General features: G+C 40.9%; 1 protein-coding gene across 1 annotated transcript; it reads left to right on the plus strand.

Moving 5' to 3' along the window:
• Nucleotides 1-18,325, plus strand: utp4 (UTP4 small subunit processome component). Its single transcript, XM_049575390.1, has 17 exons — nucleotides 1-131; nucleotides 312-475; nucleotides 911-1,099; nucleotides 1,230-1,314; nucleotides 1,406-1,495; nucleotides 4,172-4,383; nucleotides 4,487-4,658; nucleotides 6,258-6,349; nucleotides 10,560-10,656; nucleotides 10,823-10,887; nucleotides 11,285-11,407; nucleotides 11,777-11,933; nucleotides 13,960-14,066; nucleotides 14,166-14,261; nucleotides 14,481-14,666; nucleotides 14,847-14,957; nucleotides 18,065-18,325. The coding sequence occupies exons 2-17, from the start codon at nucleotides 317-319 to the stop codon at nucleotides 18,179-18,181; spliced, it is 2,058 nt and encodes a 685-aa protein (XP_049431347.1). The 5' UTR covers nucleotides 1-131; nucleotides 312-316; the 3' UTR covers nucleotides 18,182-18,325.
• The last annotated feature ends 1,214 nt before the right edge of the window (nucleotides 18,326-19,539 follow it).

Genomic DNA, 19,539 nt, shown 5'->3' on the forward strand with positions numbered 1-19,539 from the left:
GTACTTCCGTTTCTGCAGCATGTTTGGGTGATTCACTACCGGTTCAAAGGTTCTCAACGTGGCTCCTGATGTTTTCCAGCGTGTTGAGTTAATAGTAAAGAAAGTTTACTGACTGGGAGGCAAAACAGCGGGTAAACGATGTTTAATAATGATTTTAAACACTGCTGAACTTCAGTGAACTGATAGTTTGTCTTCGGTGTGTCTAACCTGTGAGGGTTAGGATTTTGCCAGCGGACAGCAGCTTTACAGGAGGTGTTAAGCTGCCGCCTGCCCAGCTTTAATATTATGTCTGTTTCTGTTTTTCTTAATAGTAAAAATGGGTGAGTTCAAGGTGCACCGTGTTCGCTTCTTCGACTACATGCCCGCTGCTATCAGAGCCATGGCGTTTAACAGCCGCACCGAGCGGCTCGCTGTGGCCCGGGCTGATGGAGCTCTGGAGATCTTCAACTTCACTGACAACTACTTCCAGGAAAAGGTAACTTAACAACTCAGATAACCTTCTCACTCACATGATCCACTTCATTTGGCTGTCTATAACAACTGAGCAACACTTTGTTCTGTGAAGTTCCTTGTGTTTGGTGCCTTCATTCTGTTATTTGTTATTGGTTAAAGAAAGCTATGCCATTGAAAGTTGTAAACATTACAAATAGCTGTTGCAGTGTGTGCATGTATGCCGTATTAGAGAGTGAGCCTTAGTGCTTAGTGCTAAAAGTCACATTCTTCCTTCTATGCACTTTTTGTTGATGAAGCCCACGAAGAAACACTAAACTGCTCAATTTGTCAATGGAGTTTTGCATAACTGTGTCTTCTTCCTACAAGAGCTGGGTGTGGGGCTAGAGGGGAAATACTAGGAACTGTAGGTAAGATGTGCAGGGCTAACCTCCAGACCTGTTTTGATTTTGATGCGCAGGTCATCCCGGGACAGGACGGCAGAGCAGTAGAGGCTCTGTGTTGGGTGGGCCAGCGTCTGTTCAGCGCTGGTTTGAATGGAGAGATCACAGAGTATGACCTGGAGAACCTGAGGCCCAGGTACACAGTGGAGGCCTATGGAGGACCAATCTGGACCATCAGTAGCAACAGCCAGGGAACACTGCTAGCGGTCAGTCAAGACCTTGTGAATATTAGATCTAGTCTACCCTTTCTTCGGCCTAGGCTAATGTTTCTGATGTGACGAGCCTTATCTAGCTTTCAGCTTTGATTATTAATTGAATGGATGTTTTTCTTGTTAGGTGGGTTGTGAGGACGGAACAGTGAAGATGTTTGAAGTCGTGGAGGAGAGGATTCAGTTTCAAAGAAACCTTGACAGACAGAAAAGTAAGAGAACAAGCTGTGTATGGGGAGTTTTGGAACCTGCCTGTGACTTAGTAACATTTAGTGATTCTTAATGTTTTGTGTGATCGTCTAGGTCGTATTTTATCTCTGTCCTGGCATCCCTCTGGTACAATGATTGCTGCTGGCATGATGGACATGATCAGAATCTTTGATGCTGAGACAGGTAAGCAGATATATCTTAAAGTTTTTAGCATCAGTTCAAATATTTAAATGGAACATCAGAAGCTGAGTTTTGTGTATGCTAAAGGACAACTTCTGTATTTTCCAACCTGGACCCTATTGTCCCATGTTTGTGTGCCTGTGTGACTAATGGGAGCCACATTTTATTAAAATTGGCCCAGTACTGAGGGAGACTGCTGCAGCTGGCAGCAGCACAATGGGTTGCAGTGTAATCCCTGTGGGCACTCAAACACTGTCAATGTACAGTACAGGCCAAAAGTTTGGACACACCTTCTCATTCAATGCGTTTTCTTTATTTTCATGACTGTTTACATTGTAGATTCTCACTGAAGGCATCAAAACTATGAATGAACACATGTGGAGTTATGTACTTAACAAAAAAAGGTGAAATAACTGAAAACATGTTTTATATTCTAGTTTCTTCAAAATAGCCACCCTTTGCTCTGATTACTGCTTTGCACACTCTTGGCATTCTCTCCATGAGCTTCAAGAGGTAGTCACCTGAAATGGTTTTCCAACAGTCTTGAAGGAGTTCCCAGAGGTGTTTAGCACTTGTTGGCCCCTTTGCCTTCACTCTGCGGTCCAGCTCACCCCAAACCATCTCGATTGGGTTCAGGTCCGGTGACTGTGGAGGCCAGGTCATCTGCCGCAGCACTCCATCACTCTCTTGGTCAAATAGCCCTTACACAGCCTGGAGGTGTGTTTGGGGTCATTGTCCTGTTGAAAAATAAATGATCGTCCAACTAAACGCAAACTGGATGGGATGGCATGTCGCTGCAGGATGCTGTGGTAGCCATGCTGGTTCAGTGTGCCTTCAATTTTGAATAAATCCCCAACAGTGTCACCAGCAAAACACCCCCACACCATCACACCTCCTCCTCCATGCTTCACAGTGGGAACCAGGCATGTGGAATCCATCCGTTCACCTTTCTGCGTCTCACAAAGACACGGCGGTTGGAACCAAAGATCTCAAATTTGGACTCATCAGACCAAAGCACAGATTTCCACTGGTCTAATGTCCATTCCTTGTGTTTCTTGGCCCAAACAAATCTCTTCTGCTTGTTGCCTCTCCTTAGCAGTGGTTTCCTAGCAGCTATTTGACCATGAAGGCCTGATTCGCAGTCTCCTCTTAACAGTTGTTCTAGAGATGGGTCTGCTGCTAGAACTCTGTGTGGCATTCACCTGGTCTCTGATCTGAGCTGCTGTTAACTTGCGATTTCTGAGGCTGGTGACTCGGATGAACTTATCCTCAGAAGCAGAGGTGACTCTTGGTCTTCCTTTCCTGGGTCGGTCCTCATGTGTGCCAGTTTCGTTGTAGCGCTTGACGGTTTTTGCGACTCCACATGGGGACACATTTAAAGTTTTTGCAATTTTCCGGACTGACTGACCTACATTTCTTAAAGTAATGATGGCCACTCGTTTTTCTTTAGTTAGCTGATTGGTTCTTGCCATAATATGAATTTTAACAGTTGTCCAATAGGGCTGTCGGCTGTGTATTAACCTGACTTCTGCACAACACAACTGATGGTCCCAACCCCATTGATAAAGCAAGAAATTCCACTAATTAACCCTGATAAGGCACACCTGTGAAGTGGAAACCATTTCAGGTGACTACCTCTTGAAGCTCATGGAGAGAATGCCAAGAGTGTGCAAAGCAGTAATCAGAGCAAAGGGTGGCTATTTTGAAGAAACTAGAATATAAAACATGTTTTCAGTTATTTCACCTTTTTTTGTTAAGTACATAACTCCACATGTGTTCATTCATAGTTTTGATGCCTTCAGTGAGAATCTACAATGTAAATAGTCATGAAAATAAAGAAAACACATTGAATGAGAAGGTGTGTCCAAACTTTTGGCCTGTACTGTATGTCCACTAAAAGTGTTTCTTTGCCACTGACAGGCTCAGACGGTTATTCTAACTGTTGGACAACTTAGGAAAGGGATTCCTACAGAGATAGACCTTTGTGTTAGAGTAAGATCCTTTTAGTTTAACCAAAACAGACTGAAAATCACCATCGCAGAGCACACCAGACTCCATTCAAATAAACAGTAATTTTAGTGTGTATAGAGCAGAATATTTTCATATCTAACTGGGTGAATTTAACACTTATTTCCACCAAACCAGAGTTGGTTATTGTTGAAACAGTGGGAAGATTAACCAAGACAGCCATTCGGAGTTTTATCTTGCCTCTGTCGAGTTTGAGTAAAGTCTGTTTACCAGTAATAAAATAACTGTTCATTTAAATGATATCTGGTGTGTTCAGTGATGGTGAATTTGGGTTTGTTTTTTGATTAAACTAAAAGTATTTTACTCTTTAACAAAAAGGTCTATCTCTGTAGGGATCCTTTCCATAATGCTATCAGACACTTTAAATAACAATCTGAGCCCTTCAGTGGCAAAGAAACACTTTAAGTGGACTTAAATTCACAGCAATAAATTTCCTGTAGAGATTACATTGCTGACTGCAGCAGTCTCTCCAATCTGGACCAGTCTCAAAAAGGGTTGTTTGGTTAACTCACTAAGACGCACAAACATGGGAAAATGGGTTCAGGCTGAAAATAAGTTACCCTTCAACTCCAAAACTTCATGCATTCCTTTAATATTCCCTAATAATGTGATTATAACCTCTCAGTCTCTGTTTGATTTTGCGGACTTCAGGCCACGCCACACATAGACTGCTGGTGGAGAGAGGTGTTGGAGCATCTAGGAACAAAGAGGTGGTCGTTTGGAGCATTTCCTTCCTGTCGGACCACACCATCATCAGCGGTGACTCTGCAGGAAAGGTCCAGATCTGGGATGGACTCACAGGAACTCTGGTCAGAACTCACTTGATCACTAAGTGGGACGTTTTGGCTCTGGCTGTCTCACAGGTAAGCGGCAAGAATTAGGACACATTACACAGCCTCTAGGCTGGAGGCAGTTTTAGGTACACATCCCTACGGAATCTGTGAAACTTTCCAAATATTTTAACAGGATGAGAGCAGTCTGGTAGCTGGGACATCAGAGGGCACGGTCGTCCAGTTTCAGTTCATCTCCTCTACTGTTGACCAGCAGGATAAGGAATGGGTCCGAACTAGGACCTTTAAAAACCACTCTCATGATGTGAGGGCGCTCGCCCACACCGAAACTGCTGTGGTTTCTGGAGGTCAGTGTTAAATCTGCTGCTTGTGTTTATTCTATGAACAGTGCGCACACTACACTACATTAACTTGTCTGAAAATTGTACAAGTGAAAGAAAACCCTTTTAATATTCCAATAAACCAACACACAGTGGGAGAAGAAATACTCAGATCTTTTACTTTAGTAACAGTGTAGAAATACTCTGTTACAAGTAAAAGTCCTGCTTGCAAAAATATTATTCAAGTACAAATACAAAAGAATTACTATCAAAATATAATTTAAGTACCAAAAAGTAAAAGTAATCCATATTCAATTGCCCATTTTATAATAATGTATATTATTCAATTATAATTATTATTACCTCCGCCAAGGAGGTTATGCTTTTGCTGGCATTGGTCTGTTTGTCTGTTTGTTTGTCTGCAAAATAACTCAAAAAGTTCTGAACGGATTTTGACGAAATTTTCAGGAAAGGTTGATAATGGGACAAGGAACAGATGGTAAAATTTTGGTGGTGATCGGTTGAAGTGAAGTGGATAAAATAATAAAATGGCAGGAAATCCGAGCTGCTTGGCGGAGGTCTGCGCTCTCCGAGTGCTTTTCTAGTTATTGATGCATTAATGTGTTCATCACTTCAATGCTGAAGATAGATAGAGGATAATGTTATCTAGAAACCCAGAAGCCTCTCTACCTCCGAGTAGCTCCCTCCAGCTCACTCGAACTCACTCTGAGTTTGCGTCTGCAGCTGCCTGTACCGGAGAACAGCGTGAAAGCGAGGAGCACTCACTTTCCAGCTAAATCAGGAGACTATAGTGTCCACAGAATCAGTCAGCAATACTTTATTGATCCCTGAGGGGATATTGTGATTCGTTACAGTTGCTCCACTGTAAAGGATAGAGAATTATAAGAAGTAAGAATAAGAGTGAGAAATAGAAGTACGTAAATACAAAGTAACAACATAAAATAGAAAATCAAAAAAACGTGCATTATACTACAATGTTTAACACTAGTACTTAAGATATTAAGAATAAGATATGTTCACTATGCTGAGTCTGTAAGTGTGAAAAATATACAAATATGTCCACTGTGCTACATTACACTGTATAAATTACTATGTTACATAAGAGTAAACTTAAAAAATATGTGCAGTTATGTGCAATATATGGTGAATAAGTATATACAAGTATACATAATACAGAAGTACACTGCACACTGACAAGAAAAAAAAAAGACTGCCTGACTTGTTGAGGGGTTTCTCTAACATCACAATTCACAATCAATCTGGACAGGAAAAAAACAACTTTTGAGCTACATATTTAAATGTTTAGATGATTAACTAGTGTACTTTGAATATAAAGAAGGTACCAGAGTGCACATCATATTTTGACAACTGCTGGGGGGATTGCCATTCAGTGTGATACAGACCTTCATGTCTGCCTCAGGGTTAAGATGCGTAAAAGTGTTTATTTCTGGAATTAATTTAGACACCCTGTGTGTATTAGTGTCTGAAAGATGGGGACATTTACTGTGCAATGAAGTATACAGTCTAAAAATGTATTCCCCCCTTAATATGAACTTGTTATATGGCAAGAAGATAAGAATGTTTTTATGCTTGTAATCCTGTCAGGTATGGACACCCAGCTGGTAGTGCGACCCCTGTTGGACAAGGTGGAGAAGAACACCCAGGAGTCAGCACTACGCAAAATAGCTTTCCCACATGTGAGTACATATTTTTAGTCAAAAAAAACTCTCTCACCACCTCTCACAAGTTTGACGAACAATGCTAAGAAGAGGACTTAACATTTTTGTGTGCCATGTTTTTATGTATTAGCCAATAAGCAGATACATATGAATTCAGATTCAGATTCAGATTCAGAATACTTTATCAATCCCCGGGGGGGAATTGTTTTTGTTCCAATGCTCCGTGCAAAGTAGAAATAGAAATACAGCATGAATGGAAACAAGAGATAAAGATGAAGATATAAATAAGATACTAAAATAGACAATGAAATAAATATAATAAAATATTAAAGTAGACATTAAAATAAAATAAAATAAAATATTAAAGTAGACAATAAAATAAAATAAATAATAAAATAGTAAAGTAGACAATCTGAAATATATACAATATACAATGAAATGGTTGTAAATAGGTTGACATGAATGAACATTAACTGCATTCAGAATGTATTCAGACCACATTTTGTTATGTTGCAGCCTTATGCTCGAATGGTTTAAATTAACTGTTTACTTACCAGGCTCCACTCTACAATGAAAAAGTGAAGACAGGATTTTTGAATTTTGCATCCCATCTCTCTTGATCATAAGAACCTGGGAATAAACAGGAGTCTTTGTAGAGCTAGCTTCCAGGCTAAACTGAGCATGCTGGGGAAAGGGGTCCTGGTAAGAGAGGTGGTCACTCTGGTTGAGCTTCCAAAGGGACAGCCATCACTGCAGCACGATCTGGGCTTTATGGCAGAGTGGCCAAACACAGGCCTGTACTCAGTGAAAGACACAGGAAATCACTTCAAGGAGTCTCAGACTGTGAGAAAACAAGATTCTCTGGTCTGATGAAACCAACACTGAACTGTTTGGCCTCAATTCTAAGTGTCATATCTAAAAGAAACCAGGCACCGCTCATCACCTGCCAAACAGCATCCCAATGGTGAAGCATGGTGGTGGCAGCATTGCGCTGTATGAATGTTTTTTTTTTTAGCAGCAGGGAACTGGGGACTGGTCAGGGATGAGGGAAAGCTGAACAGACCAAAGAACAGAGATATCCGTAATGAAAACCTGGTCCAGAGCACTCAGGAACTCAGACTGGGCCAAAGGTTCACCTTCCAACAGGACAATACAATAGCTGTGGTTACATGGGCGGTCTTTCTTCAGTCTGACCGAAATCATCCTGATTAGCGATTCCAACCTAAGTGTTTACATGGATGCTAAATAAAGTGATCCTGTAAGATGGATGTTTACTTGCCATAAAGCATTTAATCAGAATATAAAATTTTTAATTTACGCAAAGTGGTTCTGCTCGCTGTGAAGCGTCTAATTTGTTTTTCTAACTGAAATGAGAATTTATTTTCATTCAATATATAAAGTATAGGAAGAGAAGAGGTGGTTTGGCCTGTTAATATAATTTAGTATTAAGTAACAATGTAACCTGGGTTATTTTCTGTCACTACAAATTACAAATGTCTCCTAAACACCTCACATGCAGACTTTCAGTAGATGCTAGAGTTTACTGATTAGGGCTGTCCCAAATACCATTTTTTTAACATTCGGACCTTCGGCCGTGCTGCCTGCTCTCTCCGGTTTTGCACCAGGCTCCTCCTTACATTTCAAGACTCAGATCCATGTTAACTTATTCCGAGTTAGAAATGATCATCCATGCTTTTATTTCCTCACGTCTGGATTACTGTAATTCTCTTTTCACCTGTCTAAATAAAACTTCATTAGACCGCCTCCAGCTGGTCCAGAACGCTGCCGCCACGCTTCTGTCCAGATCTCATAAGTTCACTCACATCACTCCAGTCCTGGCATCCCTGCACTGGCTCCCTGTTAATTTCAGGATCCAGCACAAGATTCTAACCATCACTTACAGAGCCCTCCATGGTCAAGCACCTGCATACTTGACGGATCTGGTGTCCTTTCACTGTCGTGTCAGGTCACTGCGGTCCGCTGAAGGCCACCTACTTACTGTCCCTCACACAAGATTAAAGACGAAAGGTGATAGAGCCTTTAACGCTGTTGCACCGAAATGGTGGAATGCACTACCTCATGAGCTGAGAGCGGCCTCTTCCGTGGACATTTTTAAAAAGCTGTTAAAAAAACATCTGTTTAGGCTTGCGTTCCATTAATTGTCCATTGTATCATCTCTGTATTTCGCTGCACTTTACTTTTTATTTGTTTTTGTGTATTTTTCATTGTTTCTGTTATTGTATTTTTTGTATTTTATCTTGTGAAGTGAGTCCTCTGTGAGAAGTGCTATATAAATAAATTTACTTACTTACTTACTTTCAAAGACTCCTTGCAAAGCACTCCTCCGGGGTTTTTTCGGACCTAATTGTATTGCGGAGTTTTGCGCAGCAGCGACCGGATCTTTGCTCTCAAACCACAAAAAATGTGATGGCACAACAGTCTCCTTCAGTACATTATTCTATGCTTTCTTTTGATTTTCACATTGGCTAGTCATCCTGTTTAATTTGTCTTCTGATTAAATCGGAACCGTTGAAACAAGTTGTAGGAAGCCTCTGCAAGTAATTGGTTGCTGGCAGACACTGTGCTGCAATAAAATGGTTTTTCAGCAGTGCCGTGCACTGTAGAGCCGATGCGCTGCTGGTTCTGCCGGCCTGAATAGAATATAATGTCTATAGCCTTACTGCTGTGTACAGCCTTTATAGACTGAGCTGAGTAGTGATGCGCGGGTCGACCCGTAACCCGCGGGACCCGCAAATGGACCTGCGGGTCGGGCAGCAGTGATCGTCTGTTAAATCGGTCTGTAAATAATGTTTTGACATTATTGGCTATTACTGTCATGCCATCTGAAGGTACTGATGCATTAAGCAGGTGACAGTCCGCGGCCGTTTTCAAAACACACTTGTGTCACGCACTCCAAAAGAAACTTGTTGAAACTATAAACAATAATTTATTGTACAAAACAGGGGAAACAAACGTTGACAAGAACGGTTCCATAATTCATATTAAATTCAAAAGACAATGAAAAAACAGCTACAAGTTAGAGGGAATAGTGATAAAGTGGTAAAACTTGGCATTGATCCACAGCCTCAGACGGATACGCTCAAGCCTGCCGTGTGCACACAAGCTCAGCTGGTAGGATACTATATTTTCACATTTTTAACAATGCGATTTAAAAGTTTTGATTTTTATTGATAACCTACATTTACCAACAACAAAAAGACTACATTTAGCACCAAAAAAATGTAAAAAATAATAATAAGAAGAATAAAAAAAGTAAATAAAAAAAACGAATATCGAATACCAAATTTTCATAACGAATACCTACCCATCGAAACGAATATTCGAATATCCGAATATTTGGGTACAGCCCTATTACTGATGTTCCCTAAACATTTCATGCAGGCTGCTTGTAGTGATAGACGACTGTCCAGCAACTTCACATTGCAGCCCATAACATTACATAAAGCTGAAAAATCAAAGAATACAGCTATTAATCACAGCACTCACCCCCTGCATCACCTGTTACCCCCGTGTGGAACAAACATACTCAAAGAATTTTTTTAATCAGATCAGAGCGAGACAACTAGATTAAGCATTTACGTAGTTTTTAGGCACTAATATTTTCTTACTGAACTGATAATCAGAGGTATACGCCAGCCCTCTCAACCTGATTTAAAATTCCTTCCAATTGGGCCGGTCTGTTCCGATGGAGGTGGTTACAGGATGCATTTTTGTTTTGATTATTGGTGTAATATTAGGGTCTATGTAACAGGAGTGGCTTAAGGACAAGTCTGTGAATGTCCTCTGGTCGCTCAGCCAGAGATCAAACTTGAACCCAATTGAATATCTCCGGAGAAACATGAAAATGTCTGTCCACCACCCATCCCCATCCAACCTAACAAACCTCGAGATGATATGTAGAGAAGAATGGCACACAGTCCTGAAATCCAAAGTGCAGAGCCTGTCATGTCACGCCCAAGACGTCTTGAGGCTGTAATCTCTGCCAACGGTGCTTCAACAAAGTAATGGCTGTACTGGCTTTGTCATTTTGTGATATTGAGTGAAGACTGATTAGGGGAAAAAAGGATTTAAACAATGTTAGCATGAGGATGCAACATGGCAATGTGAAAAAAGTGAAGGGGTCTGAATACTTTGTAAATGCACTGTGTAAGAGAGCGCCTTCAGGCCCATGTAGATCGTGACTGTTTCGTGTCTGTCCCCTATGTAGAGAAGTCTGGTTTGTTGTGCAAAGAAAGCAGGACTGCTGCTCTTCCAGTTCCCTGATCATTTAGAGCTGTGGAGACTTGGGGAGAGTGAGGGACATGGTGAGTGAAACACACACACACACACACACACCCCCCACACACACAGGCATCCATAATAATGCATAGGGGGTTCTAATAAATAAGAAAAACAATAGTGAACATTTGTATTTATCTGATTTAAAGGCTGTTGAATTATAATAGTTTTTTATACTGTGTATGATAACAGGAAAGCCTGGTGACAGTCTGCCTGTGAAGAGAAAACCAGAGAAACTGATCCAGCTGAAGCGGAAGGTGTGTACTTAGTGTGTTTTTATTTTGTTTATTTCCCCTAAAATGTCTGACCCTGACTTCAGTGACTTTTTTTTCTGTGCAAAGTGTTACTAGAGAGGTGTTTTTACATCCCTCTACTGAAGGGGGCAATGTCTGTCTGTTCACTTTCCTGTTTAGCGACAGACTAATCTACCTTTTTACTCATCTACTTTCTTACACTTTCTTGGTGTGATGGGGCTGTCTTACAGTATCACACCAACATCTTTTTCTAGCCTTGTTTAATTTAATAGAAATTATTTGCAGACATCCAGGAGGTCCACATTATATTTAACCTGACCTCACTGCCTTTAGCTGCTTTGTGCCCATATAGTTTAGAGGATATTGAAACAAAAAGCTGACTGTGTGCTGACTTCTGCAGGGAGAGGATCATATCTGCTGCAGTGCTTTGTCTCCATGTGGAGGCTGGCTGGCGTACTCTACTGTCACCAGCTTCCGTCTTTACAGATTACAGAATGACAACATCAACATCAGCATCACCAAGGTGAGTTCATCAACACTGACCCTGCTGCTCCCTTAGGGGACATGCACATACTGCATTTTTTGTGCCCTCAAATTTATTGTTTTAAGTGTAGACGCGTATTAGGTGTGCTCAAATGCCAGAGCAACACTGCCGCGGTGCACACAAGTTCCCGAGTGCCACGGCAGGGCGCACCACATGTCATGTGACAAGGAATGTGTACAGCCCCTTACGCTACTCTTATGTTAACACATCAACAGAGTCGCATGTAAATGAGATCTCTAGCTTTAGAAAACTGCCTGGGGGTCTTTGTTCTTCACAGAGAGACAGTTAAACTGTGTTTAGAGCCTGAACTAAACATAAAACTGAGTTTATTTCTCTCCCTCCCTCTAGGTGTCTAAACTACCTAAGGAGCTTCGCTCAGCCCACCAGCTCTGCTTCTCCTCCGACTCCTCCAAACTGTTTGCTTCCTCTAGTCATTCTTCAGTCATTGTTGTTGCCCTCAACCAGTCAGAGTGCAAATACCTTCATACCCTCAAACCCAAATCAGGTGAGTCTGAGTCCAATCTGCATTTATACGTTGTCAGCAGCACATTTCACAGAGACAGAGGTGAAAGATTAGAGGTGAAAAAATTAGTTAATTGTATGTAGAGTCACATTGTTATGCTATCAATTGATCCTGGTCCCTGTGTATAGTGTTCATTGCAACAGTAGTTATTTATTGTAGTAATTTGCCTTTTTCAGTGTTGTCGGTGGTCACGGTCAAAATAAATAATTTTTTTGAATTTGTGAAGGGGTCACAATAATTACGTTACTGACTTATCATACAATATATGGACATGACCCCAGTCATTTTGCTGACCTTGACATTGCCTGTAGTGTTTACATGTGTGTTTGTTAACATAATGCTGTCACCAACATTTTAGCTAACATGGTGTTAGAATAAACATCAGGGTTTTCCGGACAACTGTATGACTTGGGTATGACCAGTGTAGCTTACCAGTAGCTTGCAGCTGCACTTTTGGAGTGAAAGAGGCACAGTCTTGAAAGTCATTACATTGCCAGCCTCTGGGAACACGCCAAAAACTCTGTTGCCTGTAGTTCTTCCCCCTACAACTTCATCTTCCACTCCATAAATCCACCAGCAAACCACCCAGCTCCCAGGCTGTCCATCCTTGGTAGCTGCCTGCGGCACATAGGCTGGATTGTGGAGGTAACTGCGGTGTTCCTGGAGCTTTGCTAAGCTTGTCTATTAGTCACAAGAGGAATCAATTGGTTTGGTTTATTGGCCAAATTATGTATAAGATTTAAACCTGAGTATTTCTGGGCTACTCCAACCAAGGTACTATTATTTGAAATATACTTCTTTTCTTTTTTCTTTAATATTTTTTTCATATTCTGATTTAACAGTCTGAATATTCTTGTCTTTGAAAGGGCATACTTGCATAATTATGCTATTGTCATTATAGCAGTGGCATAAAATGGTCTCAAATGACATGTCTATTGACCGCTGTTGCAGTGCAGCCCATAAATTTGGGTTGTTGATAAGGTGATGGAACCTCCTCATCTCTCTTTGTCCTCGGTGGTAACACCCATTCCAACATTGTAAACTGCCATTTCATCCATCACTACGCAGAAAATTAACTTAAGATTTGTTGAGCTTTGTGTAAGCTAAATGCAAAGAGGTCATTAGAGTACTTTGTAAGGCATCCAGGAAAGCACTTAAGGTTCCTTTCCACAAAGAAACTACTGACATTAAGCACATGGCGTCCCTCAAGGAGCCTACTCGGGTCCCCTCACAGTTGCAATTTTAACAATCGCAAAAGCTTCTGAATATCACTTACAATACACCACATGTGATAATGCGGTCATCTACTGCAGGTATTTAATTCTAGCACCTCAATCTTCTCATTTTCCCACTGTTGGTAAATATTTTGGAAGAAACATTAAAACTTTAATGACCTCACTGCCAAGATTCTCTTGTCTGGTTGTCAGGCCTGAAATTTCTACAGAAAATCTGACCCCACATTTCTTAAGTAGCTGGCTAGTTAGCTTGTTAGCTTGCTAATCCCACTATGCTTTTATGCTAACATTTCAGTGGTTGCAGAAAATTAGTTGAACAAAGTTGTTACTACTCTGATAAGCTGTTACAAGAGTGTCACAGTTTTAAGTTTTAAGTGTTTTTTTTATGTGTGATATTGGGGTCAATGAAATAGGTTTTATGTGTCAGCTAGTCAGCTAACTAGCTTGCTTATTACAGATTCCAGTACGGAAAATGAGAAATACAATAATACAGGACTATCAGCGACTATGCATTTCCAAAGAGCAACAGCCAATAGGAAAACACCAGTACTTGTGTCATCACTCACACCAACCAATGGTGTAATTTCATCACTCACTCATTCACAGACAGACTTTTGGGTTTACAGGGCTGGCCTTGCATGGTGCGTTTCAGCCAGAAATACACGCACACACACACACACACACACACACACACACACACACACACCACTTAACCTATCATCCTGCAGCTTTCTATTGTTGGTGTCTGACCAGTGTTTGTGTGTGATGTCCAGGCTCCAGACAGTCAGTCCACCTGCTGTTTGCCAGTCAGGATGGCAAATGGCTCGCTACAGCAAACACAGACTGTGAGATACATGTCTACAACCTTCACAAGCTAAAGGTGAGTTTGAGCTCCATCTATGTTATTTCTCTATAGGTACAATTTGAATTGTAGCCAAGGCAATAACAATGTACTCCTAATGCCTTTGTATTTTTGCAGCTTCATTGTACAGTTCCAGTGTACAGCTCCTGTCCGACTGCCATAGCCATCCACCCAACAACCAGCAACCTGGTTGTGGTCCACGCTGACCAGCAGGTAAACATCAGATTTTTTCTGACTCTGTTATCTTATAATAAACTGCTAATCATCTGCTCTGTTTACCACAGTAAAAGATGACCAAATATAGTTTCTGAAGGATAATACTGAGTTGCGTACACTGCAGGTCTCATTACAGTGCGTGTTTTCTGTCGCGTGTGTGTGTGTGTGTGTGTGTGTGTGTGTGTGTGTGTGTGTGTGTATGTGTATGTGTTGCAGATCTATGAATACTCTCTGGTGCAGAAGGAATACACAGAGTGGAGTCGGAAGCTGCAGAAGCAAGGACTGCACTCTCTGTGGTTAGAGAGGGACACGCCCATCACCCACGTCACCTTCAGTCCTAAAAATCCAGCTCACATCATTCTGCACGACACGTTCATGTTCTGTGTCATTGACCAGAATCTGGTACGTGAGCGGTCATTTCAACTGACACGTTTCTGCCATGTCAATACAAAACTAGTGATGACAGCTGCTCTATCAGCACAGTGTGTGTTTCAGTTTTCTTCCTGGTGAAAGAGGGATGGTGATTGTGTCGGAGTTGTTTACATAATTTGGATGCTATATTTTTCTTGTTTCCACATGCAGCCCCTCCCTGAAGCAAAGGCTCTTCTCTACAATCAGATGACACTGAGGAGTCTTCCTGAGCCAGAGAGGAGTCTACACAGCCACGCCTTTAAGATATGCAAGAACTTCCAGGTACCATCATACTGAGCAAAGTGGAGCTCTACTCTACAACAGCTGCACTGCTTTCAAGTAGGGATTCTGACCAAAAAACGGCACAGGGGGCTGGCTGGTGGGAGCATATTTAACCCCTTCTTATGTCCCCAAATTCTGTGATCATACGTTATATACAGCACGGCGAGGTGACATAACAGCCTGATTTTTCTCACCTTGAACAGGCAGTTTAAAAGGGGCAAGGGAGACAGCAGGTCAACAGTATATGACACATAGAAGTGGTATACATGATCTGAAAGCTGGAAACCAAAGCTAGAAACAAAAAAAGATTAATTTGAGATGCAGCCCGGCCCAGCCCTTTTCTTTTCATAAATATGTATCTGCTTTAAACTTTTAAAGTTTAGAGTGTATAGAGGCTGAGAACATTACAATTCAAAGACAGTATATGATGGCTAGTACCATGCTCAGTTATATCTCATGAATGGTTGTGACAGTTTTTGGGTTGATACCATTTTTACACAGATTTGGTGCTAAATATAAGCATGTTTTACCATTTAGAAATTGATTAAAAAAAAAAAAAAGGTCAGAAATCCCTCCAGAATAATAGATTAAGATAACATGGCCTTGAGGAACAGCATAGAAAAATCCACGTTCTGATCTGGTATCACAAAATGTTGCATATTCTGGCAATTGGATGACGAGCACTTCTGTTCCGGAAAGTGCTGAGAAACCCTCTTATCGTCAGTATACGTATAAAAGCAATCCATCCTCTGAATACCCAAGGTCTCTAAGGTCTTGCAGTGAAAAGTCAAGGGACCCCTGTGAACAAAGACCATGCCAGTTTTTCCTTCGCCAAAATCTAGTTAACTTTGGAGCTTTTTTTAAGCCCCTGGTACCTGGTCATTCATTAGCTTGTCAAGTTTCATATGATACCTATACCTTTACTCCAGATTTAAATTCAGCCCATCATAGCCTCCGAGAGACAGTAATGTCAGCCGGCATCCTTGCAGAGTATAAAGGGTTAAGGTAAAAGTGAGACAATAATCTGTTTGGATAACAGATGAATGGTTTTAAAGGCGTATCAGACGTCAGAACATGCACTGCGGTTGGTACTATAGTGTACAAGGTTTTTACATTCTGGAAAGTTATCATGGCATCATTTTTATCTTTCATCACAGTGGCTGCAAGGTAAACAGCAGAACTGCGTCATTCAAGTTACAAAGTAATCTATCAGGAATGTGCTCTAAGATGTGTTTGATTAGCCAACGCAGTGCCTTGTTGGAGGACATTGTGCATATAGTAGTGTTACAGCAAAAGTTGAGCCTGTTTAAACTTTTTTGCTGGAGGACTCTGCCTTGTTTTTAGGCTCCCTGCAGATGGACTCATTTCATGCAAATGCAGGGCTGCAGTTTTTGTACACACAGGGCTAAATTTGATCTGAGTGCAGCCTTACACTGGCAGCTTCTCACTGTTTTCATACAGCTGGCCTGTCTGTTTTTTATTTGACCAGGTCAAACAGAGATGGAAAGGTTCAGTTTATTTGATTACTATTGTGAAGCCTGTAGATACCCTGCTAATAAAACTTTAATATTTACTTTTTACCATCATTTGCCGTTATTGGTCTTCCTGAGGGGTATTCCAGAAAGCGGGTTATGTGAAAACTCAGAGTAGGTTAACCCTGAGATGAGGGAAACTCCGAGTTATCCGTTCCAGAAAGAGAGGTAACTGAAACTCTGAGTCAGTCACCCTGGTAACAGACTCTGTGAACATAACCTGCTCGCTGGCAGGTTTTCTTCAATAAACCCTGAGTTTTTCTGTCTCCTCCCTCTTACACGCTGTTTCATTTCCTCATTCATTCAGTCCGTGTCAAAGCTTGTATCGAAGCGCATTAATTATCGGAGATTTACCATCTGTGACAGTCTAAATCCTGCTGGATATTAGTTTGTTACTCAGGACTGTCTGAAGTTACCGAATTTATGCACATCAATCATTTCTTTGGACATCAGTTTTTGTCTTTACATTCAAATATTACACAGCGATCCTCAGCTCAGAATCAAACCTCTGTCATTTTTATATTTATTATTTTTATAACACTGTGCACAAGGATCAGACTGTCAGTGTGTTAGAGCAGCTCCCACATGTTTATTGCACATAATGTGTAGGTCTGATTATTTAAATTTTTAAAATCGGTATGAAGCTTCAGACACGTAGTATCAATGACTAATGATCTCTATCACTGATGTCATTGGTCGCACTGATGGAACATAATTCCTATAGCCTAATATTGGGGATTATATGTTCATATTTCTGAGTGAGCAGTGGTGCAGCATTTCAGTGTCTTTAAATTTACTACATTTGTAGCTGAAATAAAGTCACTGAATGCTGTTGAGTCAAGATACAAATAGATGTCCAACATTTTAAAATCTACTGTATTTTAACCTCAATGTCTTTTCAAGTGCAAATCACCAAACATATTATTACTGGGTCAGACTGTGAGTTTACAGTCATGTCTTTGTCTTTGATCTATAGCCCAGCCTATATGTTTTAAATCTTCTGCCTCCTGTGTTTTTCCCCATCAGATTACATCTGAACAAATAGATTATTATATATTATCAATATAATGTAATGCATCGACAGCCTGATACACAGTCAGATTCCACCACTTTATCTTCATTAAGAATTATCTAAGTCTGATAAATGATGAATAAATGGACAACACTGAATAAAACTTTTTTATTAACTTTATGGTTAACTTATTTACACTTTCCTCGCTCTGACTCAGACTCTTCTTTTAAAGATAAATGTGCACCGTCTGCTACACATGCATTAATATCTCTACATCCACTGGATTAAAATGGAGGCGCTGTCTTTTATTTACCTGTTGCCATGGTGAATCGTGGAGTCGGAGCTCCATTGATGATGGCTTTTTATTGTCAGCTTAACTCAGAGTAAACATACTCAGAGTTGACTGAACTAACTCAGATCAGCTGTTCTGGAACCGGTAACTCAGAGTTTCCCATCTCAGGGTAAATCAACTCAGAGTTCAGGGTCAGACTCAGAGTTTGTTGAACCTCCTACCTGGAATACCTCTCTGATGTTTTTTGTCCTCCCTATATTTGTCCCTGCAGCATCTCATGTGTGTGACTTTATTGGAGGACCATTCTCTGGTTGTAGTGGAGCGCCCCCTGCTGGATATCATGTCTCAGCTGCCTGCACCTGTCCGCCAGAAGAAGTTTGCTACATAAAGTGAAGATGTCTCAGCCCAGTGGATAGAATTGTTACCTCACAGTAACTTTCACATCTGGAATCATTCTCCAAAAGTGTAACTGTGTCCCCATTTTGTAAAAAAATGCTTTGATAAAGTAATAAATAAAACAGTTTACTATTAATGTTTGACTAAGAAGTGTGTTGAATGTGTGGAATGCGTTTATTTATTTATTTTTTTAAAGATTTTTTGGGGGCTTTTTTTGCCTTTAGTTTATTGGACAGAGTGAAAGGGGGTGAGAGAGAGCCAGAGTCGCAAGCCAGAGTCGAACCTGCGACCGCTGCAGCGAGGCTTTGCCTCTGTACATGGGGTGCCGGGACTATCCACTACGCTACCTGTGCCCCAGGAATGTGGGTAATGTCACATTCCTCTCAGTATAATTGTATTCACTCATATGAACTAATTATATAACAACATTTAAGGTTTGGAAACATGGTTGAGGACAATACAGAGCACACACAACACCAGCAATAATAAAGCATGCTATGAGGCTTCATTCATCAGATGAACTCAACCAGTCATATGATGATATTGCCCATGGTTTCAACATCATGTTGCCCTTATGTCAACATAAAGTAGCATGCAAAAGTCTGGGCTCCCCTAGTTTACTGTGAATATCTAAGCAATGCTTTGGCCTTTGCAATCTCAATCCAGCTGAACACCTATGGGGAATTTAAATGATGCACTTACTATGCATTGTGTATGTAGTCTGTGACAAGTTCACCTCAGCACATAGTGCACACAGTAGACTACACATGGCAGCTTCATCACCCAAAGACCCAGATCCCAATCAGTACACTTGAACTCAAGTCAGATGTTTCTTGCGTGTTAAGTGTCTCAGTAGGCCTTGACAGTGTATCAATGAGGCAGCATAAACAACGCAAGGATCCTGAAACTGATGCAGCAAAATGGAGTCCTGTCATCGTTTGGGTTCAAGCCCAGAAGGAGTCTTTTGTTGTCTTATACCACTGCTCTGATTTTGGTGTGCTGGAATGAGCACAGAAACACAGAACTTGGCCCAATAACTGGAAATGATTTGCACATGCTCCCCAAGAAATATGACCTTAATCGGCCATATGGTGGTGCTATAAATAATTCATTTTTTCCAATTCAAATCAGTTTTATTTATAAAAGCCAATATCACAAATCACAATTTGTCCCCAAAAAACCCTTTAACAGGGAAATAATTGGTAGAGGCCTTGGGAAGAGCAACTGAGGAGGGATCCCTCTTCCAGGACGGACAGACATGCACTAGATGTGTACAGAACAAATCATCATACGTATTGATAATGATGATAATAATAATGACAGTAGTAGCAGTATTTTGAAAGTATATTA

The sequence above is a fragment of the Epinephelus fuscoguttatus genome, linkage group LG4 (genome assembly GCF_011397635.1).
Source record: "Epinephelus fuscoguttatus linkage group LG4, E.fuscoguttatus.final_Chr_v1".
In the NCBI taxonomy this organism is placed as follows: domain Eukaryota; kingdom Metazoa; phylum Chordata; class Actinopteri; order Perciformes; family Serranidae; genus Epinephelus; species Epinephelus fuscoguttatus.

Coding starts and splice junctions, on each gene's coding strand:
- utp4 (XM_049575390.1), top strand. CDS start 317: ATGGGTGAGTTCAAGGTGCACCGTGTTCGCTTCTTCGACTACATGCCC. Junction 6,350..10,559: donor GCAAAATAGCTTTCCCACAT/GTGAGTACATAT, acceptor TCCCCTATGTAG/AGAAGTCTGGTTTGTTGTGC. Junction 10,657..10,822: donor TGGGGAGAGTGAGGGACATG/GTGAGTGAAACA, acceptor GTATGATAACAG/GAAAGCCTGGTGACAGTCTG.